General features: G+C 41.7%; 2 protein-coding genes across 2 annotated transcripts in view; one reads left to right on the top strand and one right to left on the bottom strand.

Annotated features, from left to right (window-relative positions):
• Positions 1 to 23,800, top strand: part of LOC6053441 — a 769,747-nt gene that overhangs the window by 354,183 nt on the left and 391,764 nt on the right. The window lies entirely within an intron of this gene.
• LOC119766920 lies at positions 20,116 to 21,829 on the bottom strand. Its single transcript, XM_038253402.1, has 5 exons — positions 21,618 to 21,829; positions 21,416 to 21,550; positions 20,453 to 20,762; positions 20,261 to 20,396; positions 20,116 to 20,204 (listed from the first exon to the last, which is right to left on the bottom strand). Exons 1-5 carry the CDS (start codon positions 21,770 to 21,772, stop codon positions 20,167 to 20,169), a joined length of 774 nt encoding a protein of 257 aa, XP_038109330.1. The 5' UTR covers positions 21,773 to 21,829; the 3' UTR covers positions 20,116 to 20,166.

Raw genomic sequence — 23,800 nt, 5'->3', positions numbered from 1 at the left:
GATGATCAACAAGCTCGGGGTGAAGACTGAGGATTGGTCCATCCTGCTCGCTCACGTTGTCACTAGCAAGCTGGACGCCGCAACATTGCGCCACTGGGAGGAACACAACAAGAAGTCCAAGGAGTTCGTGAAGTACGAGACGCTGCTGGAGTTTCTGCGGGAACAGTGCGGAGTGCTGCAGACGATCGATTCCATGAAGAAAGCTACGAGGAACGAGCGTCGCCCGCCGAAGTACGCGTCAAGTCACGCTGCGTCTGCTGAGCCAAGCGGATGTTTTTTTTGCAACGGACCTCAGCACAACGTGTTCCAGTGTTTTGCGGTCAAGAAGATGAGCTGTGCAGAGCGTGTCGCGGTTGCCAGGAGGAATATGCTGTGTTTCAACTGTTTGCAGCCTGGTCACGTCGTGGAAAAGTGTACGCGAGGATTCTGTTCGATGTGCAAGCGGAAACATCACACGCTGCTTCACGAGAACTTTGGCCAAAGGTCGAACGCTGCCGCTGCAGGCCCGAACGCGTCGCGACCTCATTCAGGGAACACACCATCCACACACTACCCACAACAGAAGACACAAAGCCAAACCCATCACACACTCACTCAATCTACACAAAACCCTACACAGACATCAGTCTCGCAAAGCTCACAACCACAAAGCTCACAGCTCGCCACAGGCCACACAGCAGCGTGCAACCTGTCGTCGTCCCTTGTTCCAAGTCGTACGGAGGAGGTTCGAGAAGTGTTGCTGTCCACGGCTGTTGTACGGATTTGCGATTCGCGTGGTCACACCCTGTTCGCTCGAGCACTGCTTGACAGTGGCTCCCAGCGAAACTTGATGACCAAGGAGTTCGCGCGCAAGCTGAAATGCAAGCCGCAGTCCGACTACCTGCGGGTGAAAGGAATCGGCGTTGCAGAATCCACTTCCACCTTTGCGGTGACCGCTACTGTTTGCGCTCGTTCTTCGACGATTTCGGAGTTCGCAGCATCGATGAGGTTCCATGTTTTGGCGAAGGTTACGGCGAATCTGCCGTTCAACAACATCGATGCCGAGCAGCTCAGCATTCCAGAGGACGTGAAGCTGGCGGATCCGCACTTCTACCGTCCTGGACCTGTGGACATGGTCATTGGAGCAGAGCATTACTATGACCTGTTGTCCGATGGTAAGATGAAGCTTGGGGAAGCAAGCCCGACGATCCAGAACACCGAGCTCGGCTGGGTGGTGTCTGGCGTTGTCAATGGAGTAGCGGCGGAGCTACCACGAGTCGTAGCGAACCAGAACTCAGCAGAAGCAGAAGCGTTGGCGGAGATCAACGATTTACTCGCCAAGTTCTGGGAGTTGGAGTCGTGCCAGACACCGAGTACACATTCGCTCGAGGAGAGCGCCTGCGAGGACCTGTTCAGGGCGAACACCGTGCGCGACGAGACCGGTCGGTTCGTCGTCAGACTGCCGAAGAAGCAGACGATCCTGCAGAGTCTAGGCGAGTCGAGGTCGATCGCGATGAAGCGGTTCTATGGGCTGGAAAGGCGGCTCACCGCTAATCCAGAACTGATGAAGCAGTATTCTGACTTCATTCACGAATACCTGGAGATGAGACACATGGAGGAGGTGAAAGAAGACATGGAGGAGAAGCAAGCGTACTATTTACCTCACCATGCTGTGCTGAGACCAGACAGTACGACCACCAAACTGAGAGTAGTCTTCGACGCCTCATGTGCTACTTCGTCTGGGGTCTCGCTGAACGATGCTTTGATGGTAGGACCGGTGGTCCAGGATGATTTGCTGACCATCATTCTTCGCTTTCGTTTGCGGAAGATCGCCGTCGTGGCAGACGTCGCAAAAATGTACCGCATGGTAAACGTTCACCCAGATGACCAGGATCTGCAGCGGATTTTGTGGAGGGACTCGCCGAGCGAGCCTGTGCGCACCTTCAAGCTCACCACGGTGACGTACGGAACGGCGTCGGCGCCCTACCTGGCCACGAAATGCTTGCGCACGGTCGGAGAAGAGGTGGAAACCACACATCCGCTGGCGGCGAAGACCATCAAGCATGACTTTTATGTCGACGATATGCTCTCGGGAGCCGACTCGATCGAGGAAGCGCAGAAGCTGGTTGGAGATACCAGCGAGCGGCTGATGGCGGCCGGGTTCCTGCTCAGGAAGTGGCGAAGCAGCGACAACGCCGTGCTGGAAGCCATCCCCGAGGAGCTGCGAGACGAAGGAGGTGCGAAAGAGTTGGACTCGTCGACTGCCGCTGTGAAGACGCTGGGTCTGCTGTGGGACTCGAGCAGCGATGAGTTCAAATTCAAAACGCCAACGTGGAATGCCGCTACGGTGTTCACGAAGCAGACGGTGCTGTCAGACACAGCACGCATTTTCGATCCCGTTGGACTGGTCGGACCAGTTGTTGTGATCGCCAAGATCTTCCTCCAGAAGCTGTGGAAGAAAGGAATCGATTGGAAAGAGCCGTTGCCAGAAAATCTTGTGCAGATTTGGGAGGAGTTTCGACGAAACATGATGAGCTTCGACAACATCACTGTACCACGTTGGGTTGGTTTCAGCCTGCAGTGTGTCAAGCTTGAGCTGCACGGATTTTGCGATGCGTCGCTTGAGGCGTACGGAGCGTGTTTTTACACGCGCAGCACCTGGAGCAACGGCGGCGTGTCGGTCAACCTGCTGACGTCGAAGACTAAGGTGGCGCCGATGACCGACTTGAAGCGACGAACCAAGGAGGAGACGATCCCGCGACTGGAGTCCTCGTCAGGACTGCTGATGTGCCACTTGCTGCAAAAGATCCGCCCTCTGTTTCCTGTCGACATCGAGATCCATCTGTGGACGGATTCGATGGTCGTAATGAGTTGGCTGGCGTCCGCACCATCTCGCTGGAATCCATTTGTGGCAAACCGTGTGTCGGAGATGCAGCACCTGAGCAAAGGTTGTGTCTGGCACCACGTACCCGGTGTGGAAAACCCGGCGGATCTGCTCTCGCGAGGCATGATCCCAGCGTTGCTCGCGTACGCATCGCTGTGGTGGATTGGACCCACATGGCTGTGCCTAAGTCCAGACAAGTGGCCGCAGACGAGAAACCCCACGCAGGAGGAGTTGGAAGCTGCACTGCTGGAGCAGAGAGCGTCGTACGCCTGCACTGTCCAGATTCTTCAGCCGGAGCAGCTGTTCACGCGCTATTCGTCGTTGTTTGCGCTGATTCGAGTCACCGCACTTTGCCGCAGATTCGCTCACAACGCTCGACCTGCCAACCGTGAGAGCCGAAAGAGCGGGTACATCACGCACGCCGAGCACGAAGCGGCACTGCTGGAGCTGGTGAAGCTGGCGCAGAAGGAATGCTTCCCGCATGAGCTCGCAGATCTGGAAAAGAAGGGAGAAGTTAACGAGACTTCGAAGTTGAACGCGCTTAATCCAAGGCTCGTGGAGGGCGTAATACTGGTTGGCGGCCGGCTGCGAAACGCTGCAGTTTCCGCTGGGAGAAAGCATCCGATGATTTTGGACAACCACCATCCGCTAACTAAGCTGATTCTACAGCACTACCACCACAAGTACTTCCACGCTGGACTTCAGCTGCTGATTTCTAGTGTGCGTGAGCGGTTCTGGCCGCTGAGCGTTCGGCGCGCAGCGAGGCAAGTCATCTTCGAGTGTGTGCCATGCTTCCGAAACAAGCCCAAGGTGCAAGATCAGCTCATGGCCGATCTACCCCAAGAACGCGTAAATCCAGCTCCACCGTTCCTGAAAACGGGAGTGGATTACTGCGGACCGTTTCAGCTGTCGTACCCCGGTCGGAAGGCGAGACCTGTCAGATGCTTTGTAGCTGTGTTCGTGTGCTTGGTCACGAAGGCAGTACATCTCGAGGTTGTGACCGACCTCACCACACAAGCATTCCTGGCAGCGCTGAAGCGATTCACAGCGCGGCGAGGAAAGCCGCAGCTGATCATGTGCGACAACGCGAAGACGTTCGTGGGAGCGAAGAGAGAATTGGACGACCTGGCGAAGCTGTTCTGCGATCAACAGTTCCACGAAGCGGTGGTGAGAGACGCGGCGAAGGAGAGCATCGAGTTCAAATTCATTCCGCCAAGATCACCGAACTTCGGTGGATTGTGGGAAGCAGCGGTGAAGTCGTTCAAGACGCACTTCAAGAAGACGATTGGCTTGCGAGTGTTGCAGCACGATGAGTTCGTGACTGTGTTGGTGCAGATCGAAGCATGCCTGAACTCTCGCCCTCTGACACCCCTCAGCAGTGACCCGAACGACCTAGAAGTCCTCACCCCAGGTCACTTTCTGGTCCAAAGACCACTTGCAGCGGTGGCAGAACCAGATCTGGCGGAAGTCCCAGAGAACAGGCTGTCAGCGTGGCAGAGAACACAGGACTTTGTGCAGCAGATCTGGCGGAAGTGGTCGACGCAGTACCTGTCGGACCTCCACAACCGAACGCGATGGACGAGACAGCGCAACAACCTGTCCTGCGGAATGATGGTGCTACTGAAAGAGGAGAACCTGCCGCCACAGATGTGGCACCTAGGGCGAGTGACCGACATTCGCACTGGGAGCGATGGCAACGTGCGCGTTGCGGTCGTCAGAACGAAGGACGGAGTCTACGAGAGAGGAATCTCCAAGATCTGTATCCTTCCCATAGCAGATAACTTCCCAAACACACCACAAGAGAATTAAACATTCTCCATCGAGGTGCTTTACGCACCTGCGGGGGTGCAGATGTGCACTCCCGCACACCAGTTAAGTTTATGTATTGTAATTCTTGAGCAAAAAGTAATCCCATTTCTTTTTTGCCAGCGTTGATGCCCATGTTCCCCTGCACCTGTTCGCTGTTGTCCTACTCGCTTTTAAGGTCCGTATCTCTCCAACAAACCGTCAATCAAGGGTCCCATCACCAACCGCATCTACCCGCTGGACGCATTCCAGGGGATTGGTCTAGTCGCACTAGACCCGGCGCGAGCGCGCCCGGAGACCGGTGGTCTCCCACGCAAAGTCAAACAGTAACGCTCTTCTGTTTTATACCGCCAGAAAAATCGCAAATGTCCGTGCCCATGGGGGCACGCGCAAAGCCACGATCAACTCAGCAACCGAAAAACCTGCAGTAATTCGGCCGCTGGAGTCACCCTGCACCGGTCGTCGTACAGCTTGGCCAGCTTTCCCGACGATCAACGCAGTCGAAGCATCGCACAAGTCCACGCACACACACCGTACGTCGCACGTACGCCGCTCATCCACCCACACTGTCCGCGCCAGGGCAGTAGCATCGGTGCCGGAGGCACCCGCGGAGGCCACGGTGGCCTCCGCTCCAGGCGAGTCTTTTTTTGTCCCTGTTTTTCTCTTTAAAAAGCCGCCTATGTTCGTTCACAGAGAATCATCCGTCGTCGAGGACGACCATCCGAGGATCGAGAACGAAACTTGCCGCCGTCAGAGACGCCCCACGGCAAGCAGCAGCCCTAAAATGCAGCGAGAGATGATTAACGACGCACCTAAAAACTGACCTGAAATCGAAGAATTCAACCAGCAGCGATCGACAGCAGCAGTAAACACCACGAGCAGCAGCAGAACGGCTAGGTCATCAGCTGATCGGCGAACAATGAGGATGCACCTATTGTGCCGAAAAATGATGCACCGCGATCGAGAGTGAAAGTGATTTTGCTATATTTGCTCCATGTATATTTGTTTACGTTTAGTTTTTGTAAGTAGTTGTTAGGTGTGTTAGATGTTAGGTGTAGTATTAGTGTCATGGTCAGTAGGTTGGGTTTGAAAGGTCTTTCAAGGCGGCCGGGATGTTTAGAATTGGAAGAGGAAAGCAAATGGGTGACTAATGATGTACTGTGGTACGCGCTGCTGGTGCTACCCAGCGCAGTACTAATTCTCGCCTGTTTAGGTGGCAGTTCTGAAGTCGCTCATTCTCTCTAATTTCTAACTCTCTGTGGTCCCACTAAGAAGAGAATTAACCCTCTCAGCTAACTGCGATCGGTGGCGCGAAGTGCATCGATGCGCCATGTATGTGCCATGTAGTTTGTAGTCAGATCCCAATAAAGTGTCCGTTGAAGAAGATCGTTCCGTGTACGAGTAGAGCAAATAAAGTTCGTTTTGTTTCTACGCTCGCGTTTCAATTTGTCCGGAACTCTCCAGAGTGATCCGGCCCATCCGGTTCTGTACAGTTACAAATGTACATAGTTTAAATAGTTGACATTCAATTTTTAAGTTTATTCAGCAAATAAATAAATTGTTATCAATATTTTTTATTGCTTGTGATTTTTGCTAAGGATTTTTTGAAGGGGATCAAAAACTTGAAATAAAATTTACAATGGACTATAGTGACCTGGGAATGTGAAATTAAAGATGGCAGCTAATAAGGCGGTGATACACTGTTGAGAATATTTATTTGGAGTAGTTCTCTCCGTTCTCACAAATCTACTTTATTTTATATTTTTAGTTAAGATTTATCTTCGTCTTCGCCTTGTCAAAAGAAGTCATGTTGCATCATTTTTTACATACAAGTAGAGGGGGACGAGCGGGATTTCCTGGGAAACCTCTCGATTCCCGGGAAATTCGGTTGAGACTCCCGGGAAATTTTATACTTATAAATATGGAAGCAAAATTGTATAAACTAATCATAAAATTATTTGAAAAATTCTAAATTGTTTAGAATATTGAAAGTTCAATGTTCGATGTCTAAGTTCGAATAAAACAATGCTTCTCTGGTATTCTTATTCAGAAATTTAACTTGTCAAAAATTCCAATAACTATAATTGAGAGAAGCCAAAAAATGGACCTCAAAATTTATCTTGAAGCATACTTAGCAGTCCCTCTTAGAAATAATAAATAAAAATAATTAAAAAAAAACTTTATTTTTCATTTCTGGGGTGTAACTGCTAAGTATACTTCAAGATAAATTTTGGGCTCCATTTTTTTTCAAGCTTTTTTCAAAATAATTTCAATTTCCATACCCTCTCTCGAGCATAGCAATCCTCATAATCTGTTTTTTTATTTAATTCTAAGTCCTTAGGGTAATTTCGCTATATCAAGGTATTTTTTTTTTATGTCAAAAGGTAGATATAGTTTCTCAGATAAAAAGGATACTGAAGTTAACGTTTTAGAGAATAAGTCAGCAATTCCCCATGAAAACAGCATGATTCGATAATATGCGTATTTCAATTACGAAAATTTTGGTACCCTAACATGTATAGGTCATCGCTGAAACATGTTATCGCAGTTTTAGTGAAAAAAGTAGATTTTTTGCCGTTTTCGTCGTTTTCCCAGTTTTGCGCGTGGCGCGTCGAAAAACTCAGTTTTTATTTTTTTTTTTAAATCGTATCTCAAAAAATTGAAAACATAACTACACCATTTTTGAATGTCTTATGTAGAATTTTCCGAGGAATCCGACAAAAATATTTTCAGACAGACAGGCCCTTTGGTCTCGAGACCTTCAAAACAGCATTTTAAGTTTTCATACGACCTATTCAGATGTAAAGCTAGATTTTTGAAACTTCTTACTATTTTTTCCAAATAGTCAAACTAATCATCTTTCTTTTACGTCTAAGACAGCTAAAATCGGATAAAATGGCGCGGAGATATGATTTTTGAAAAAATGGGTTTTGCGAAAATCAACGAAAATGGCAATTTTTCGGACCACCCTAACAAGGCTAAAATGACCTAATGGCCAAACAAAAAATACGGGTCTAATTATTTTGGCCAAGGAACCTCCAGAAAAGATGTGAGCCCGATCGGAGAACTTTTTTTTCGAATCATGCTGTTTTCGTGGGGAAATGCTGAAGTATGAATTAACTGTAACTTAATTGATTGAGAAGAAATAATATTATTACATTTCCATTTAAATTATTGCCACTATTGGCATAGAAAAAAAACTCCTGAGTCCCGGGAATTCCCGGGAAATGGCCAAATTCAACTCTCGATTCCCGGGAAATTGAAAATCTCGAGAATCGTCACCCTCTACATACAAGTTTTCATAAACTTTTGGAGCTGGATAAAAACATTTTCTGAACCATTTGGAAAAAATATGGTACACCCTAAAAATATATGATCTTTTGTTTGTTTAACTTTTTTTCACTAGAAGTTGAATTCCTAAAATTATTTTTAAAATTTTTCGAATTTTTTGATATGTTTTAGGCCGTTGCAAATATTTTTCAAAGTTTATTTTATTTAACCAATTTTATTCAAAATTGGTCCAAAAAATCAGGAGGACAAAACATTTTTTTTTTTTTCAAAAAACTTGAAAATTACAATGGAAATAGAGGTGTAATCTACTGAAAACGATCTCAAATGCCCTATTCTGCATTGATAATCATATTTAGCATGTTTGGGCTCGTTTAAAAATATTTGGAACTTTTATGGAATTTCAATGTACATTACCACAAAAACTTTTTTTTCTCGAAGAATTCAAAATTTCGTCTATACTTAGAAATTTTGGAAACTTATGATTGCAAAACAACTGGAAGACGGGAAGTGTTGATGCTCCACTTTTTTTTAAGGGGACAAGGAAAAATCTCCACGTAAATTCCATTACTCTTTGGTAACGAAGCAAGCAATTACAAAGGAACACAAAACATATTTTTCATAATTTCTGCTTCGGTTAACTGAATTTCGGATGTACAATCAAAACTACGGATGTTCGAGGCTTCGAATAATCGTGCCTGAACTGTATTTTTAAGTGTAACCAATTGGTCAGCAAAATCATAGAGAACAGGAAAAACCGTCAAAAAACAACTTTAATCCTTAGATCACCTAGTTCTATAAATTATTCTAACGGTACTCTAAACTGCTCGAACGTGAAACTCTAAATTCAATCGTCCCAATCATTAAGAAATATACACCCATCCCAGCTATGGATATAAATATCTCTCAACTGAAACTGAAACCCATTGCAACTGTGACCCAGCAGCAGCAGCAGCTTTCTCTCTTTGAGTTTTCACCATTATTATGCAGCTCATCCTTTGACCATACGTTATCGGGTTTATTACAGTCGGTTGTGCAACATCAATCACTTTATTGCAGGGCTACAGCAAGAGCAGATTTCCCCCACCTCCCACCCTCTTCCTTCTCCCTAACCTAACTTAACTTGATTTAATGCCCCGCAAACGAGCATAAGAGCATCAGTGTTGGCTCCTCACCCCCCTCCCACGCCCACATGTATGCAACTTGTGCTTAGCAGCTTCTGCTACAGAGCAGTTCTCTAGGATTTCGGTCATTCGATTTTTTTTGCATTTTTTAATCCGACTGAAACTTTTTTGGTGCCTTCGGTATGCCCAAAGAAGCCATTTTGCATCATTGGTTTGTCCATATAATTTTCCATACAAATTTGGCAGCTGTCCATACAAAAATGATGTATGAAAATTCAAAAATCTGTATCTTTTGAAGAAATTTTTTGATCGATTTGGTGTCTTCGGCAAAGTTGTAGGTATGGATACGGACTACACTGGAAAAAATAATACACGGTAAAAAAAATTTGGTGATTTTTTATTTAACTTTTATCACTAAAACTTGATTTGCAAAAAACACTATTTTTTTTTTTATTTTTGATATGTTTTAGAGGACATAAAATGCCAACTTTTCAGAAATTTCCAGGTTGTGCAAAAATCATTGACCGAGTTATGAATTTTTAATCAATACTGATTTTTCAAAAAATCGAAATTTTGGTCGTAAAAATTTTTTAACTTCATTTTTCGATGTAAAATCAAATTTGCAATCAAAAAGTACTTTAGTGAAATTTTGATAAAGTGCACTGTTTTCAAGTTATAGCCATATTTAAGTGACTTTTTTGAAAATAGTCGCAGTTTTTCATTTTTTTAAATTAGTGCACATGTTTGCCCAGTTTTGAAAAAAATAATTTTGAAAAGCTGAGAAAATTCTCTATATTTTGCTTATTCGGACTTTGTTGATACGACCTTTAGTTGCTGAGATATTGCAATGCAAAGGTTTAAAAACAGGAAAATTGATGTTTTCTAAGTCTCACCCAAACAACCCACCATTTTCTATCGTCAATATCTTAGCAACTAATGGTCCGATTTTCAATGTTAATATATGAAACATTTGTGAAATTTTCCGATCTTTTCGAAAAAAATATTTTCGGAATTTTCAAATCAAGACTAACATTTCAAAAAGGCCAAACATTCAATATTACGCCCTTTTAAAATGTTAGTCTTGATTTGAAAATTTTGCAAATATTTTTTTCGAAAAGATAGGAAAATTTCACAATTGTTTCATATATTAACATTGAAAATCGGACCATTAGTTGCTGAGATATTGACGATAGAAAATGGTGGGTTGTTTGGGTGAAACTTAGAAAACATCAATTTTCCTGTTTTTAAACCTTTGCATTGCAATATCTCAGCAACTAAAGGTCGTATCAACAAAGTCCGAATAAGCAAAATATAGAGAATTTTCTCAGCTTTTCAAAAATATTTTTTCCAAAACTGAGCAAACATGTGCACTAATTTAAAAAAAATGAAAAACTGCGACTATTTTCAAAAAAGTCACTTAAATATGGCTATAACTTGAAAACGGTGCACTTTATCAAAATTTCACTAAAGTACTTTTTGATTGCAAATTTGATTTTGCATCGAAAAATGAAGTTAAAAAATTTTTACGACCAAAATTTCGATTTTTGAAAAATCAGTATTGATTAAAAATTCATAACTCGGTCAATGATTTTTGCACAACCTGAAATTTCTGAAAAGTTGGCATTTTATGTCCTCTAAAACATATAAAAATAAAAAATTAAAAATAGTGTTTTTTGTAAATCAAGTTTTAGTGATAAAAGTTAAATAAAAAATCACCAAATTTTTTTACCGTGTATTATTTTTTCCAGTGTAGTCCGTATCCATACCTACAACTTTGCCGAAGACACCAAATCGATCAAAAAATTCCTTCAAAAGAAACAGATTTTTGAATTTTCATACATCATTTTTGTATGGACAGCTGCCAAATTTGTATGGAAAATTATATGGACAAACTAATGATGCAAAATGGCTTTTTTGGGCATACCGAAGGCACCAAAAAAGTTTCAGTCGGATTAAAAAATACAAAAATTAAAATTGAAGAAAAAATACCGATTTCGTAGAGAATTGCTCTACAAATGTCTTACTTTATTCAATAATCTGACATTAAAACAGATCAATGTTTGAATAATGAAGAAATAGACAGACGTGCTGCATCCTGGCCGCCTTCCTCTCTGCTGTAAACAGATTGAGTTCGTTAGAGTGCAATGTTCCACCCACCCAAGTCTCTGGGAGCCGGCGAGATCGATGTTCCCGATTTTATTGCCTCGTTATTTCACACAGGACCGAACGGCACCCTCACCTCACCTCACAGGATTTGCTAGTTGGTATCTTGGAGCAAAGACAAGTTTAATCTAGAGTTTACTTAAAATTTTCTTCAAATTTCATCATCTGAAGAAATATAATAATTTCAACTAATCTAGATCAATTAGACTTGTTAAATTTCTCCGCAAATAATTTAACATCCCATTTTCGTCCAATTGTCTGTGCCCGGCAGGAAAATGGCAAAGTGAGAAAGACAGAAATCGAATCACTGTTTCTACGCCGTCACCGTCCTACATATTAAACCGTATGAAAAATGAGCTTCTGCCACCGCCCGGGTTTCCATCAGTCCTCGTCGGCGGAACGTTTCACATATGCTCGGTAGCTCGTTTCCGGAGGGTCGACAACCGATGGACGGAACGAGCCAACTTTTACATAGCTAGGGGATTTGCAACAACAATAACAACAAAAAAGTTGATATTAAATAAGAAATAAGGTATGAATATTTCGTATCGAAATCATTTCCTGCTCCCGTGAATCCGTTGTCAGAACAACTGCTGAGGGAATTGTATAGGAGGAGGTGGATGAGGGCGATTCTAAATCGTCGGAGTGAAGGCATGAAATCCGTTACACATGGTGCAGATTCTCCCTTTGGATAAGGGGAATGTTGTGACATCGTTGAAAATTGCATATATTTTAATCGAAAATTGTGTTTTCAATAATTTACTGCACATATATCAATAAGCAAAAAACTACATCGTCCCTTCCACTATCTTCATGAGCCTGTGCTTACCATCTCTTTTTACACCGAGTTTCCTTCAACTCTGAGATTTGATGCGGCGACCTTTGGATTATGAATCCAACTGTCGACCAGTGACTCTACCGATGCAGCCTTGGTCTGATATGTTTTGTCTGAACCAACTCCAGGAAGACGATTCCTGTACCATCCTACATCATGGAATGACCTTAGGACCTAACTTGATACTTATGTATAAGAATAGTGAATTTTCACGATTTTGCGGACAGCGTGTAATTCGTGAAATTTGAAGATTTTTTTTTATCCATAAAGGCTTATTAGTTATTCTCTTACCAAAAGAAAAAGTTTAAAATTTTACAATTTTTTCCTTTTCAACCACAATATGTTAAAATTGATCGAACAAGTAAATAGTGATATATTTTTAAAGGCTGCAGAGTTTAAAAAAAAATGAATAAATTTATTTTTGTAATTTTTGTAAAATTTGACTGGAGGAGCAAGCAATCAGAATATAAAGAATAAAAAATTGTATTCCATTGGATTAGAGAAAAAATTTCTGAAAATAAATAGCTATTTAGAGTATCAAAAACAGTATTTCTTAGGAAACTAAATAAATGTTGTAATATTTAAAGCAATAATTTTAAAAGAAGAGCAATTCCAGCTCAAATCAGGATTTTTTCTGGTACTTTTGTACCCGACCCTCTCCGATTTCAATGATACTTTGTAGACATGTTATCCTAGGCCTATATAAGCCATTTTTGTGTATATGGAGCCAATAGTACTCGAAAACAACATTTGAGAAGGGCGTAAGATATTTATATATTTTTGTATTTTGTAATTTAAAAATTACTGTATCTCGAAGCCGTTGCGTCATATCAAAAAGTGGTCAAAGACAAACTTGTAGGAAATTAGACGGACTTTCTGAAAAAAAAAATACACTGAAACAAAAATACACGCCACATCTATGAGATTCTAAGTCTAAAATTGAAATTTAAAGGTGATGTCACGATTTTTTTTCGTTCAAAATTTTAGAGAAAATAGTCTAAAATGTTACCAAAAGACTGACGAAAAATGCAGGATGGTATGTTTCTCCTAAAAAAATACAAAAATCATTTACTAAAACAGTTTTTTTTGAAAAGTGGTCTAAACGTCAAAATTTTTAAAAACCGGTAGTGGGAATCGATTCTCCAGACAATTTTACATAAAAGTCTCCATATTGACCATTGTCCTATGTCCAATCCTTGGGAAGATACAGCGGTTTTAAAAATTAAAAAGATGAAAAAACGGGTTTTTGGTGGTTTTTGGCAATTTCTATATGACAGACTTGGTTTTTCAGTCTCGTAAATATTTTTACCGGAAAGCTCGTCCAATTTCCCATAATTTCGTCTTTGACAACATTTCAATTGGATGTAAGGGCTTATATCTGAGCTTAACTACATCGCTAATAACTGAAAATAGAATATTTTTTTCAGTGTGGTAGAAACCTGGATATTAAATTTGCTTACGTAAATATAAAAACGAGTCAAATCAAAAAGCTGTCACAGGCAAACTTATGGGAAATTGGACGAGCTTCCCGGTAAACATATTTACGAGACTGAAAAACCAAGTCTGTCATATAGAAATTGCCAAAAACCACCAAAAAACCCATTTTATCATCATTTTAATTTTTAAAACCACTGTATCTTCCCAAGGATTGGACATAGGACAATGGTCGATATGGTAACTTTTATGTAAAATTGTCTGGAGAATCGATTGCCACTACCGGTTTTTAAAAATTTTGACGTTTAACCACTTTTCAAAAAAAACTGTTTTAGTAAATGATTTTTGTATTTTTTAAGGAGAAACATACCATCCTGCATTTTTCGTCAGTCTTTTGGTAACATTTTAGGCTATTTCCTCAAAAATTTTGAACGAAAAAAATCGTGACATCACCTTTAAAATTGAGTTTTAGACTTAAAAATCAAAAAATCTCATAAATGTGGCGTGTATTTTTGTTTCAGTGTATATTTATTAGAAAGCCCGTCCAATTTCCTACAAGTTTGTCTTTGACCACTTTTTGATATGACGCAACGACTTGGAGATACAGTAATTTTTAAATTACAAAATACAAAAATATCTAAATAACTTACGCCCTTCTCAAATGTTGTTTTCGAGTACTATTGGCTCCACATACACAAAAATGGCTTATATAGGCCTAGGATAACATGTCTACAAAGTTTCATTGAAATTGGAGAGAGTCGGACACAAAAGTACCAGAAAAAATCCTGATTTGAGCTGGAATTGCTCAGAAATTTTAAGATTCAAGATTGGTTTACTCAAGATTAAATTAATAGTGTTATTGATTTCACATTTTAAGAACCCTACAGTTTTTTTGGGTCTTGTTTTATTTTCACGATATTTGATTATATGAGTGAATAGTTCCCGTGGAAATAAAAAAAATACCACTGATTTTGATTTTTAAAATGGTTTTTGAAAATTGAAATGAAAACTTTAGAAGTATCTACTTGGCAAAATGTCGCAGAAAATAAAAGTTATTTTAATCATTTTGGCTGGACATTTTTTCTCCGTGCAGTTCATGATCTATATATAAGTATTTTGAAACGAAGTGTAGGGCATGTGTATTCCCATTTATTGAACTGTTTTTTTTATATATTCGACTCATGTAGTTAAAAAGTTTTCGCTGATTTGCTTCTAATTTATCTTTTTACATTTAATTGAATTTAATATTACAGCAACATTTAACATAATGTTAACATAATGTTTTTCACGTTCCGTGAAATTCCAGTGAAATTTGATGGTTTGAAATTAAGGTCCCCGTGAAATATGCAATTTTTGAGTTTGAAAAATCATTAAGCCTACTTATGTAGGAGGTCGATTCAGGAAATGAAAAACAGACGAAGATTGACGATTGATAGGTATTGCTGTTTTGGTAAGGATTTTCTTTTTTATTCACAAGATATTAATTTTAAATGTTCATGTTTTAGTGAGTACCAAAAAAACTCTACAAAAAAAAGATAAAAATATCCACAGTGGCGAATATCACTCAAGATTCCTCCCATTTAATAAAAAGATAAACATGAACTCAAAAGGGAGGGGTGAAATTTTCAAGAGAGCACCGTGCCCATAAACACCTGTGACGCGTCATTTTGCTGCTGCTGGGGGATGCGCTTTCCACAGCAGCTGGAATGTTTTGCAGATTTCATCACATCACAGAACATGACCTATCTCCGCAACCCCTATCTGACCAAGGCTCATCTGTACCGTATCAACATGAGTGATACGAACCTTTGCGACTGTGGGCAGGGTTATCAGGACATCGACCATCTCGTATGGGCGTGTCCAGATCACCAGGCTCACAGAATTAAGTTGAAAGATACCCTCAGGGCCCGAGGAAGACCACCAGAAATCCCGATGCGAGACGCGCTATCTCAGCTAGACCTTGATGTTCTCTACCCTATCTATCAGTTCCTCTCAGATTCCAAAATATCTATTTAGTTTTCTTCCAGTTAGTTTCTCTTCAGTTAGTTTTCCTCTATTTAGTATAACTCGCCTTCACACAAAGCCGTCGTTTCTGGTTTGCACCGGAAGCAAAGCAAGATCGCCCCAGCAGCTGGACACCGAGTTGCGGCTGAGGACAAAACGCAAAGGCCAGAAGAGCCAACCCCTACACAATCCCCCTTCCCTTCCCACGCCTTGTCTTTAACATCAATCCCTTCCCTACTAACCCCGAGTAGGCCGCGGGTAATCGGCTCCCCTCCCACTAACATTTACACACAAGACCCTCTGTAATCATTAAGTCAAATGTAATTACAAAAGCCGACTCGGTCCTAACCAGGTCCCAGTACCGAAAAGGACCTAATAAAAATAATTTTATGAAAAAAAAAAAACCCCTATCTGGGGTGATGGTAAACAACAAACAGCAACAAAAGCACCCCTCAAGGGGTGACAACTGGTTGCATACATTACGGAGCAACTACGGGCAAAATTTACATCAAATCAGCAAAAATGACGAAAGTTTGCCCGCGAATCAAGTGAGGAAATGGATTTTCAATATCATTTTTTGATGGGTTGCGTTTTTCAAGAAAAAAGATTTTTTTTTTATTTTTTTTATCTTTTCTATGTTTTTCTACTGCAACCGAAGGGGTGCGAATTTAATTTCATCCTTCTTTGGATATGCATTCAAAAGTGGGAAGAAGCAAAAATGTTTTCGTTCCACATTTCCATAAATTTAATGTCTTTTTCTCCTCTCACCCAAAATCGAAAGGTCGGAAACCAACAGCAATAACGCGGTGGTTCCCTTTGGAAAGAGATTCCTGGCAACTTTTTATCACCACACTCGGTTGTAATTTTTATCTGGCATTGATTTTCACGCACCAAATTTAAATTTATTAAATTCGGGGCACCCTTCGTCACTGTAGCAGCAACAGCAAGTTTGCCTACATTTTCCGGCGTTTTATTCGTTTCGTCGTCAGAGCATCAACCGGGCCCGGTGTGACACGCAGACCAACTTTCGGAATTTGCAACGGAAATCAAAGCGCGCGCGTCAGATATTACAATTTTGTTATGATTTTCATTACGGATTCACAGCAAGCAGCGACGACCATGATGACAACCGGCGCAGTAGTCCCGGTTGAAAATTAAAGCTGTCAATCAAGGGTAATCATTGCAGTTTGACAGCATTTAAGGAGCAAAAGTGTGTAACGTGCGTGCTAAGGGTAACGTTGCGGGCCTCGAGTTGTTTGACGGATCGAGGTGGAAGAGACCTCCGAGCTGTCGTCGGAGAAGAATGAGAAGCAGAATCCCGGAGGAGGATATGTTCCGGCAGTTCCAGCCAGGGTTGCCAGGTTGCCAGATAAATCTGGGAATGCCAGATTTTTCAAGTGTCTGCCAGAATAAAGATTCGTCCTTCTCTGTGCCAGATATTGACAGATTTTGCCAGATTTTTTACTTTAAGCCATTTTTGTACAACTTTTTGATTAAAATGAATGAATTTTATTGCAAATAAAATAAAATTGATTGTGTTTTCCTTAGAGATAATGTAACTTATCATTTTTGTGCCCATTAGGATGGCTCGACATGATCGATTTTTCAGAACAAAGTTTTTTCGGTCCCTTTTGGGTCCATGAACAACCCCCCAAAATTTGGGAGCGATTGGTTCAGCCCACACTTTGCGCAAAGCGATTCAATTTTGTATGGAATTTAGTATGGGAAAACCAACTTTTTTGTATTTCAGGGTGACCACTAAAATTTCATTTTCAAATTCCCGACTTTTTTTCAGACTTTTCCAGAATGCTCAAATAATAGGCATTTCTTATCTAAAGAATGATTTCACACAAACAACTTTCTATAAGAACAGTCAATATTAACCACCGAAAAAAAATCTCAATGGATTTAAAAAAAATCCAAACATAGGCAAAAAAAACATTTTTTTTGTAAATACGGAAACTAAACAACAAATAAAAAAAACTTCAATAATTGAATTTCATTATTTATGATTCAGAGTAGAAACACAAACAATTGATCTTTGAAAAAATAATCGAAAGTTCAACAATACTTATAACTTCCATGTTATTTTTTAAATTGGCAAACGTATAGTTTTTGATTCTTCTTTTCAACTGGAAATGACACAAAGTTAAATATAACTGAACTTAAAATAGCGTTCCAATTTTTTTTTTAAACTTCATCATTATTTTTAAACAAAGAATGCTTAAAACATGACTGCTGTTATTATTCAATCAAAGGATTTAGAAAAATATCAAGGAATGCATAAAAAAAACCTTTTTGCCAAGTTCCCTTTTTAATTTTGTAATTTTTGATATTGAATTTTCTAATCAATGTTAATTTATCTAGTGGTCAGTATTTAACTGTTTTTTTTTTCAATGATAATTCAGTTTGATATGATTTTATATTTTCCCACTTATTTTAAGCAAAATGTTTGAAGACAATTTTTTTTAAATTGCAATAACTGAAAATTTCTTGGATTATTGTTATTTTTTTTTGCAATTTCAATATATTATTTATGTTTTCAAAACGAAAAAAGTTTTTCAATTTTGGATTTTATTCGATATTTTAGTTTTCCGAAAACTGAAAATAAGCTTTATCTATGGTAGGTAATTTACCCATACTCACAAAAAAAAGTTCAATGGCAACATTCGGAAAAAAAACAAATTTTAAATTACTAAAAGAATTTAGTTAAACAATTAAAAATATTTACAAAAAAAAAACCATTGCCAAACTCAAGTTAGAATCTGTTTTCAAATATTCAATTATGTGACAAAATTAAATAGAATCATAATTTCAGCTCGATACACATCGAAACTCGTCGTTCGCACCGTTAATCAGTACCTCACTAAACATCAATCATTTAAAACTCGTAAAATCATCTCAAGTTAAAAGTTACATTGTTTAATCCTTCATTCTTTAATTACAAATGATTTTGGTTCTATCTTTCCACAGCCGACTGTCTAAGACTAGACCATTTCATTTAAAATTTAACAACCTATAAACGGGAAATGTCTCATCCGCAGCATCCGATTGTTTGCCTTGAGAATAATATATAACATCTTTCAACAAACACTATGATTTTGGGTCGCATCATCATCTTCTATGATGAATCCTAAATTAAATAGAATCATAATTCTAAGGCTCTATTTTTATATCAGTTTTTCATTAACTTTACCTCATGTTTGATGAACAAAAATTAATAGCGATCATTTGATTCATAAAAAATATTATGAAAATCTGTGTCAAAGACCCCAATATTCATTAAGATTTTGAATGCCTCAAATTTATTGAAATAGTGAAAAGAACCTTGAATTTGAAGTAAGTTACTATAGCAGAAATGAGTGAATTCAATTTGAAAATTGTACAAAATATTACAAAATAATTCAAGAGTTAAAAAATAATTTTCAAACAAGCATGCTCAAAATTCCCGACTTTTCCCGACTTTATGACAAAAAATCATAAATTCCCGACTTTTCCCGATTTTTTGGCGGATTTATGCGAATTCCCGACTTTCCCGATTTCCCGACTTGAGTGGTCACCCTGGTATTTTGATTTTTATTATTTTCAGGTTTCACTCAATTTTAAAACCAATACCGTAGGAGTGTAGCACTGATTGTCCTCTAAAACTTTCTCGAAGAAAGTATGGTTCTATCTCTCTTCTGAAAAAAGATATAGCGTTTTCAAAAGTCCGATTGGAAAATAAATCAGGAAAATTATATTTCCTGACAACACTGGCAGTACATTTACCTAATATGAGTACGACACTTATTTCTAACTCGTTTCAAGTGCATCCTAGGTAAATGGTGTCTTCTGGAAAGTTGTTGTATATAAACAGGGCCTATCTTTTAAAAATATTGACTCCCATACAACCAGTAAAACCATCTGAATTCTACAAACTTTTGGATTGATTTATACCCTCCCTCCCCTTCACCACTCCGAATTGTTAGATTTCCGTCTGCCAGATTTTGCCAGATTTTATTCGATACTTTGCCAGATTTTTCAAATTTTGACCTGGTAACCCTGGTTCCAGCACCCGGCCAGTCCGGCTAGTAAACACTCCACGGCTTTGCTTACAAGCTCTTGAGGATAGTGGACGGATGTAAATTTGATTCGGAACCACGAAGTCATGGACCAAAGCCTCCCGCATTAAAGGCAGACAAACGGCACCCGGCGGTACCTGTGCTCATCGTGGCGGATTTCGTGCTTGCCATTTCATTAGGGCACATAACTTTTTTAGGCAAGAGTGTGTCCCGTTCACACCTTATGTAAACTGTCATTTGAGTGAAAGCGATACACTATTGTTTACAAAAGTTATGTGCCCTTTTCGAAATGTAAGGCTTCATGTCTCCAATTACTTTAGGTTCTCTTGTCGTCTCCCTTGATCAGGGTGCCGTATTTTTACTGATTTTGACGTACTTTTATTTGACAGGAGTAAAGACCGGGAAAACTAAAACAGGGTGGTACAATTTGAAGAGATAGTTCGGATTTTGAGATTTATTTGAAAAGGCCCTATAAACATAGGGAATCACATAGGTTATAGGACCTCTTACAAATAGATAGAATGAAACACTTTTGGCTACTTAAGCTTTGTCAACAAGACATCTCATACATATCGAAAAGCTCTTTTTTTATCGGGGTAGAACGTTTGTCTGTTGAGGTTCGTAGCCTGAAAAAAAATAGGTTGAGATTTACCTTTCCAACTACGTAATGGTGTACACTTACGGAAGTCCATACTGCCACTGGTAACGTCAAAAGCGATCCTCCATGTAGCGCCAAGAAGCGTTTCCAAAATGTGTAAACGTAGTGGCGGTGGCTCAAGGTGCTCTCCTATGTGTTCTCTTTCCAGATCGGATCGTTCCTGTGAAATTGGTTTACAGATATTTTCTTTTTTTTAACCGAACCTGCCACACATACCCTAGGGTTCCGGTTGTTCCTTTCCAGGAGTCTCCACAGAATTTCCCTCGCTTCGTAATAATATTGTTCGAACGTTTCCCTATCGGTGGCCAAATCTTCGTCCCGTGTCATCGCGCCAGTCATCTGCCTCAACATCACTCTGTTGAATGCCCTCCTAAGGTGCATCAGGTCGTTGTATCGTTCTGCAACCTGAATGTCGTGGGGGTTGGAGTTCAGGATACGTCTCGCTGCCCTGTTGGCACCTCGCACCAGTGCAATCAGCGTAGACATACGCGGCTCGGGATGGGACATTGGTTGGCCCATGGTTAAACTGTGGAAACATTAACTTATCCATAATCAGAGTTTTTTTTTTAAAGGACCAAACAACTATTGTCTTTCATATGTTTATAGGACCTAATAAAAAAACCCTAGATAAGCTCATGCGGTCGCTTAGCGCGCCGTCGACCACGTTGGTGGATGGCTGGATAGCGTAACGGCCGAAATGACGAAAAGGCAACACTAGAATTGGATAGAAACTTAGATAGAAATGTAATCTAATCTTAAACGCCTTAATGCATGCATGCCCACATAGTGCAACGTGACGTTGTCGCGCAACATAACGCACCATAAAAATTCGTTGATAACGCGTTGAAATAAAAATAAATGAGTCACGATAAATAAATACGTGTTAAACAAATCTCATTTTGTTCGAAAATCTTGTTTCTGAATGAAACACTTGGGCCAAAAATAAACTAGCGCGGCAGCTGAAAAGTTCAATAACAACAGGATAGTTTGAAGTGAGCACAGATTTGCACAAATATTACACTCAACTTTGCACAATTGATTCCGAGAGCGAAGAAGGTGTTAACAGCTTCAACTATTCGAATCTACTAAGAAGACTTCATTGCTAGAATGTAACATTCAAAGATGTCACGCAAGAATCGACTAACTTTGGATGTACCAAACTTAAACCGTTTGTTTTACCTGCTTGCAATTGAAGTCTGCTCTAAAATTTGATGCAAAATTAAAGGCAAGAATATTGACATTGTGGTCCAGCTCTTCTTAACGTGAACGACGAGGTACGCGCGTACGTAAATGTCACTTCTTCCAAAACAAGAGCTGTAAAAAGACAAGGTATTCGGATAAGATAAGGTTAGGTTCTTTCAGCTGTCAGGAAAAGGCGGACCTGATTGGATTTGCAGTGGTGAAAATTGTAAAAGGTGGAGCGGCAGTGGAAATAAAACCGCGTGTACGTTTGTCAAAGTTATATTCGAGAGTGGTAACAGCAGAGTGGAAAGATGTGACAGATGCTGAGCTACACGCTAAAGGGCGTTTACTCATTTCTTCTTGTTTACTAATCTACCACAGACAAGTGGACAGCTTAAATCTCCAACACACCTCCTTAAGCTGATCCGCTGATCCCCATCGCTGATCGGTTGCGCTCCAGCTTGATCCGTTCCAGAGACTTTGTCAGGCCGTCCGCCGTCTGCTCGTCCGTGCTGACGTAGGTCAGCTTCACGATCTTCTTGTCGAGGGCGTCACGGATATAATGGTGACGAATGTCGATATGCTTGGTACGCGGCGTGTAACCTCCATTCTTGGCGATGCAGATGGCGCTTTGGTTATCGCAGCGTAGCTCGATCGGTTGCTTTCGTCCCAGTTGAGCCAACAATCCGTGCCACCACGAAGCTTCCTGAACAGTTGCAGCCAGAGCCATATACTCGGCTTCACAGGTTGACAGCGCGACAGTCGGCTGTCGTTTGCAGCTCCAAGCAACTGCACCTCCTTGCAGCATGAAGATGTAGCCACTTGTTGACTTCCGGTCGTCCAAATCCGATGCCCAGCTTGCGTCGGCGTACCCGACTAGCTCTGTGTTGCCGTGCTTCCTGTAACGCAGCTTCAACCCGCACGTGCCTCGTAGGTACCGGAACAGGTGTTTGACTGCTTCCCAGTGCTTCGGCCCAGGATTTGCGTTGAAACGACTCAGTTGGTTCACTGCGTGCATGATGTCCGGCCGGGTACAGGTGGCCAGGTACATCAGACTTCCTACGGCTTCGGGGTAGGGAACTCGTTTCATCTTCTCCGCCTCGTCCGCCGTTTTCGGCGCCATCTCCTTGATCAGCTTCACGCAAGGGTTCGATGGTGTCGACACGGGCTTGGCGTTCTGCATGTTGAACCGCGTGAGCATCGATTCAATGTATGCTTGCTGGTCTAGCGCGACACAGCCTTGTCCGCGGGTGACGCGGATGCCCAGGCAGCTGCTGACAGGTCCCAAGTCCTTCATCCGGAATGTGCTGCTCAGCTTGGCCTTGATCTCGTTCTTCATCCCTTCGTCATTGGAAACGATCACGACGTCGTCGACGTAGATTGCGACGAACAGTATCTTTCCGTCGGCGATCCGGTTGTACAGGCACGGGTCGTACTTCGAGGAATGCAGACCAAAACGTTTCAGTGCGGCGTCCAACTTTCCGTTCCACACTCGACTTGACTGCTTCAATCCGTAGAGCGCTTTGTTCAAGCGGCAGACCAGGTTGCGTCTGGTCGGGTCCTCGAAACACGGTGGCTGCTCCATGAAAATTTCCTCTTCCAACTCGCTCTGCAGGAAAGCGGTTGTGGCGTCCATCTGGTCCATCGACAAGTCATATCTGGCGGAGAGCGCGAACAGATATCGCAGGGAACTGTGACGTACGACTGGCGAGTAGGTTTCGTCATAGTCTTCCCCCTTTCGCTGCGAAAATCCTTTCACAACCAACCGCGCCTTGTGCCGATCTACATTGCCACTCGCGTCGTGCTTGGTCTTAAAGACCCACCGACACTTGATGGCCTTTCTGCCCTTCGGTAGTTTCGTCAGCGTCCAGGTGTCGTTCGCCATCAGCGCCTCGTACTCGTCGAACATGGCCTTCTTCCAGCTTGCAGAGTCCTCTCGAGACAGCGCATCCTTGTGGGACAAGGGATCGCCGTCGACTGCCAGACTCCTGGCTGTGGCCACCACGCAGCTCGTGTCGCGACTCGGCGGGACCGGGTCATCGGATTCCTCCGACGAGTTGTCCTCGCTGGCGTCGTCGTCGCTGGTATCTGTTGATTCGACCTCCTGTAAGGGATTGGGACGCGGCAAACCTCTGAGCGAAACATGGAAATCATCGTACTTGCCTGGAAGTTTGTGCTCCCGACCGCTGCGCCTCAACTCCGGTGACAACGGAGGATTTGAAGATGATTGCGGTGGGAGCACGGAGGTCACGTCGGTCACTGAGCCAGCTGTTTCCTCGAACCCGAGAAACTCGTCCTCGCTGTTGTCGAAATCCGGGACACGGTCCGTGTCGGGATTCTCCAGCTCGTTCTCGGCGGCGTCGTCGATTTCCACAAAGCGAT

The sequence above is a fragment of the Culex quinquefasciatus genome, chromosome 2, assembly GCF_015732765.1.
Source record: "Culex quinquefasciatus strain JHB chromosome 2, VPISU_Cqui_1.0_pri_paternal, whole genome shotgun sequence".
Lineage (NCBI taxonomy): Eukaryota > Metazoa > Arthropoda > Insecta > Diptera > Culicidae > Culex > Culex quinquefasciatus.
Note: the sequence above shows the minus strand (reverse complement) of the source record. Positions and strands in the feature narration are given on the sequence as shown.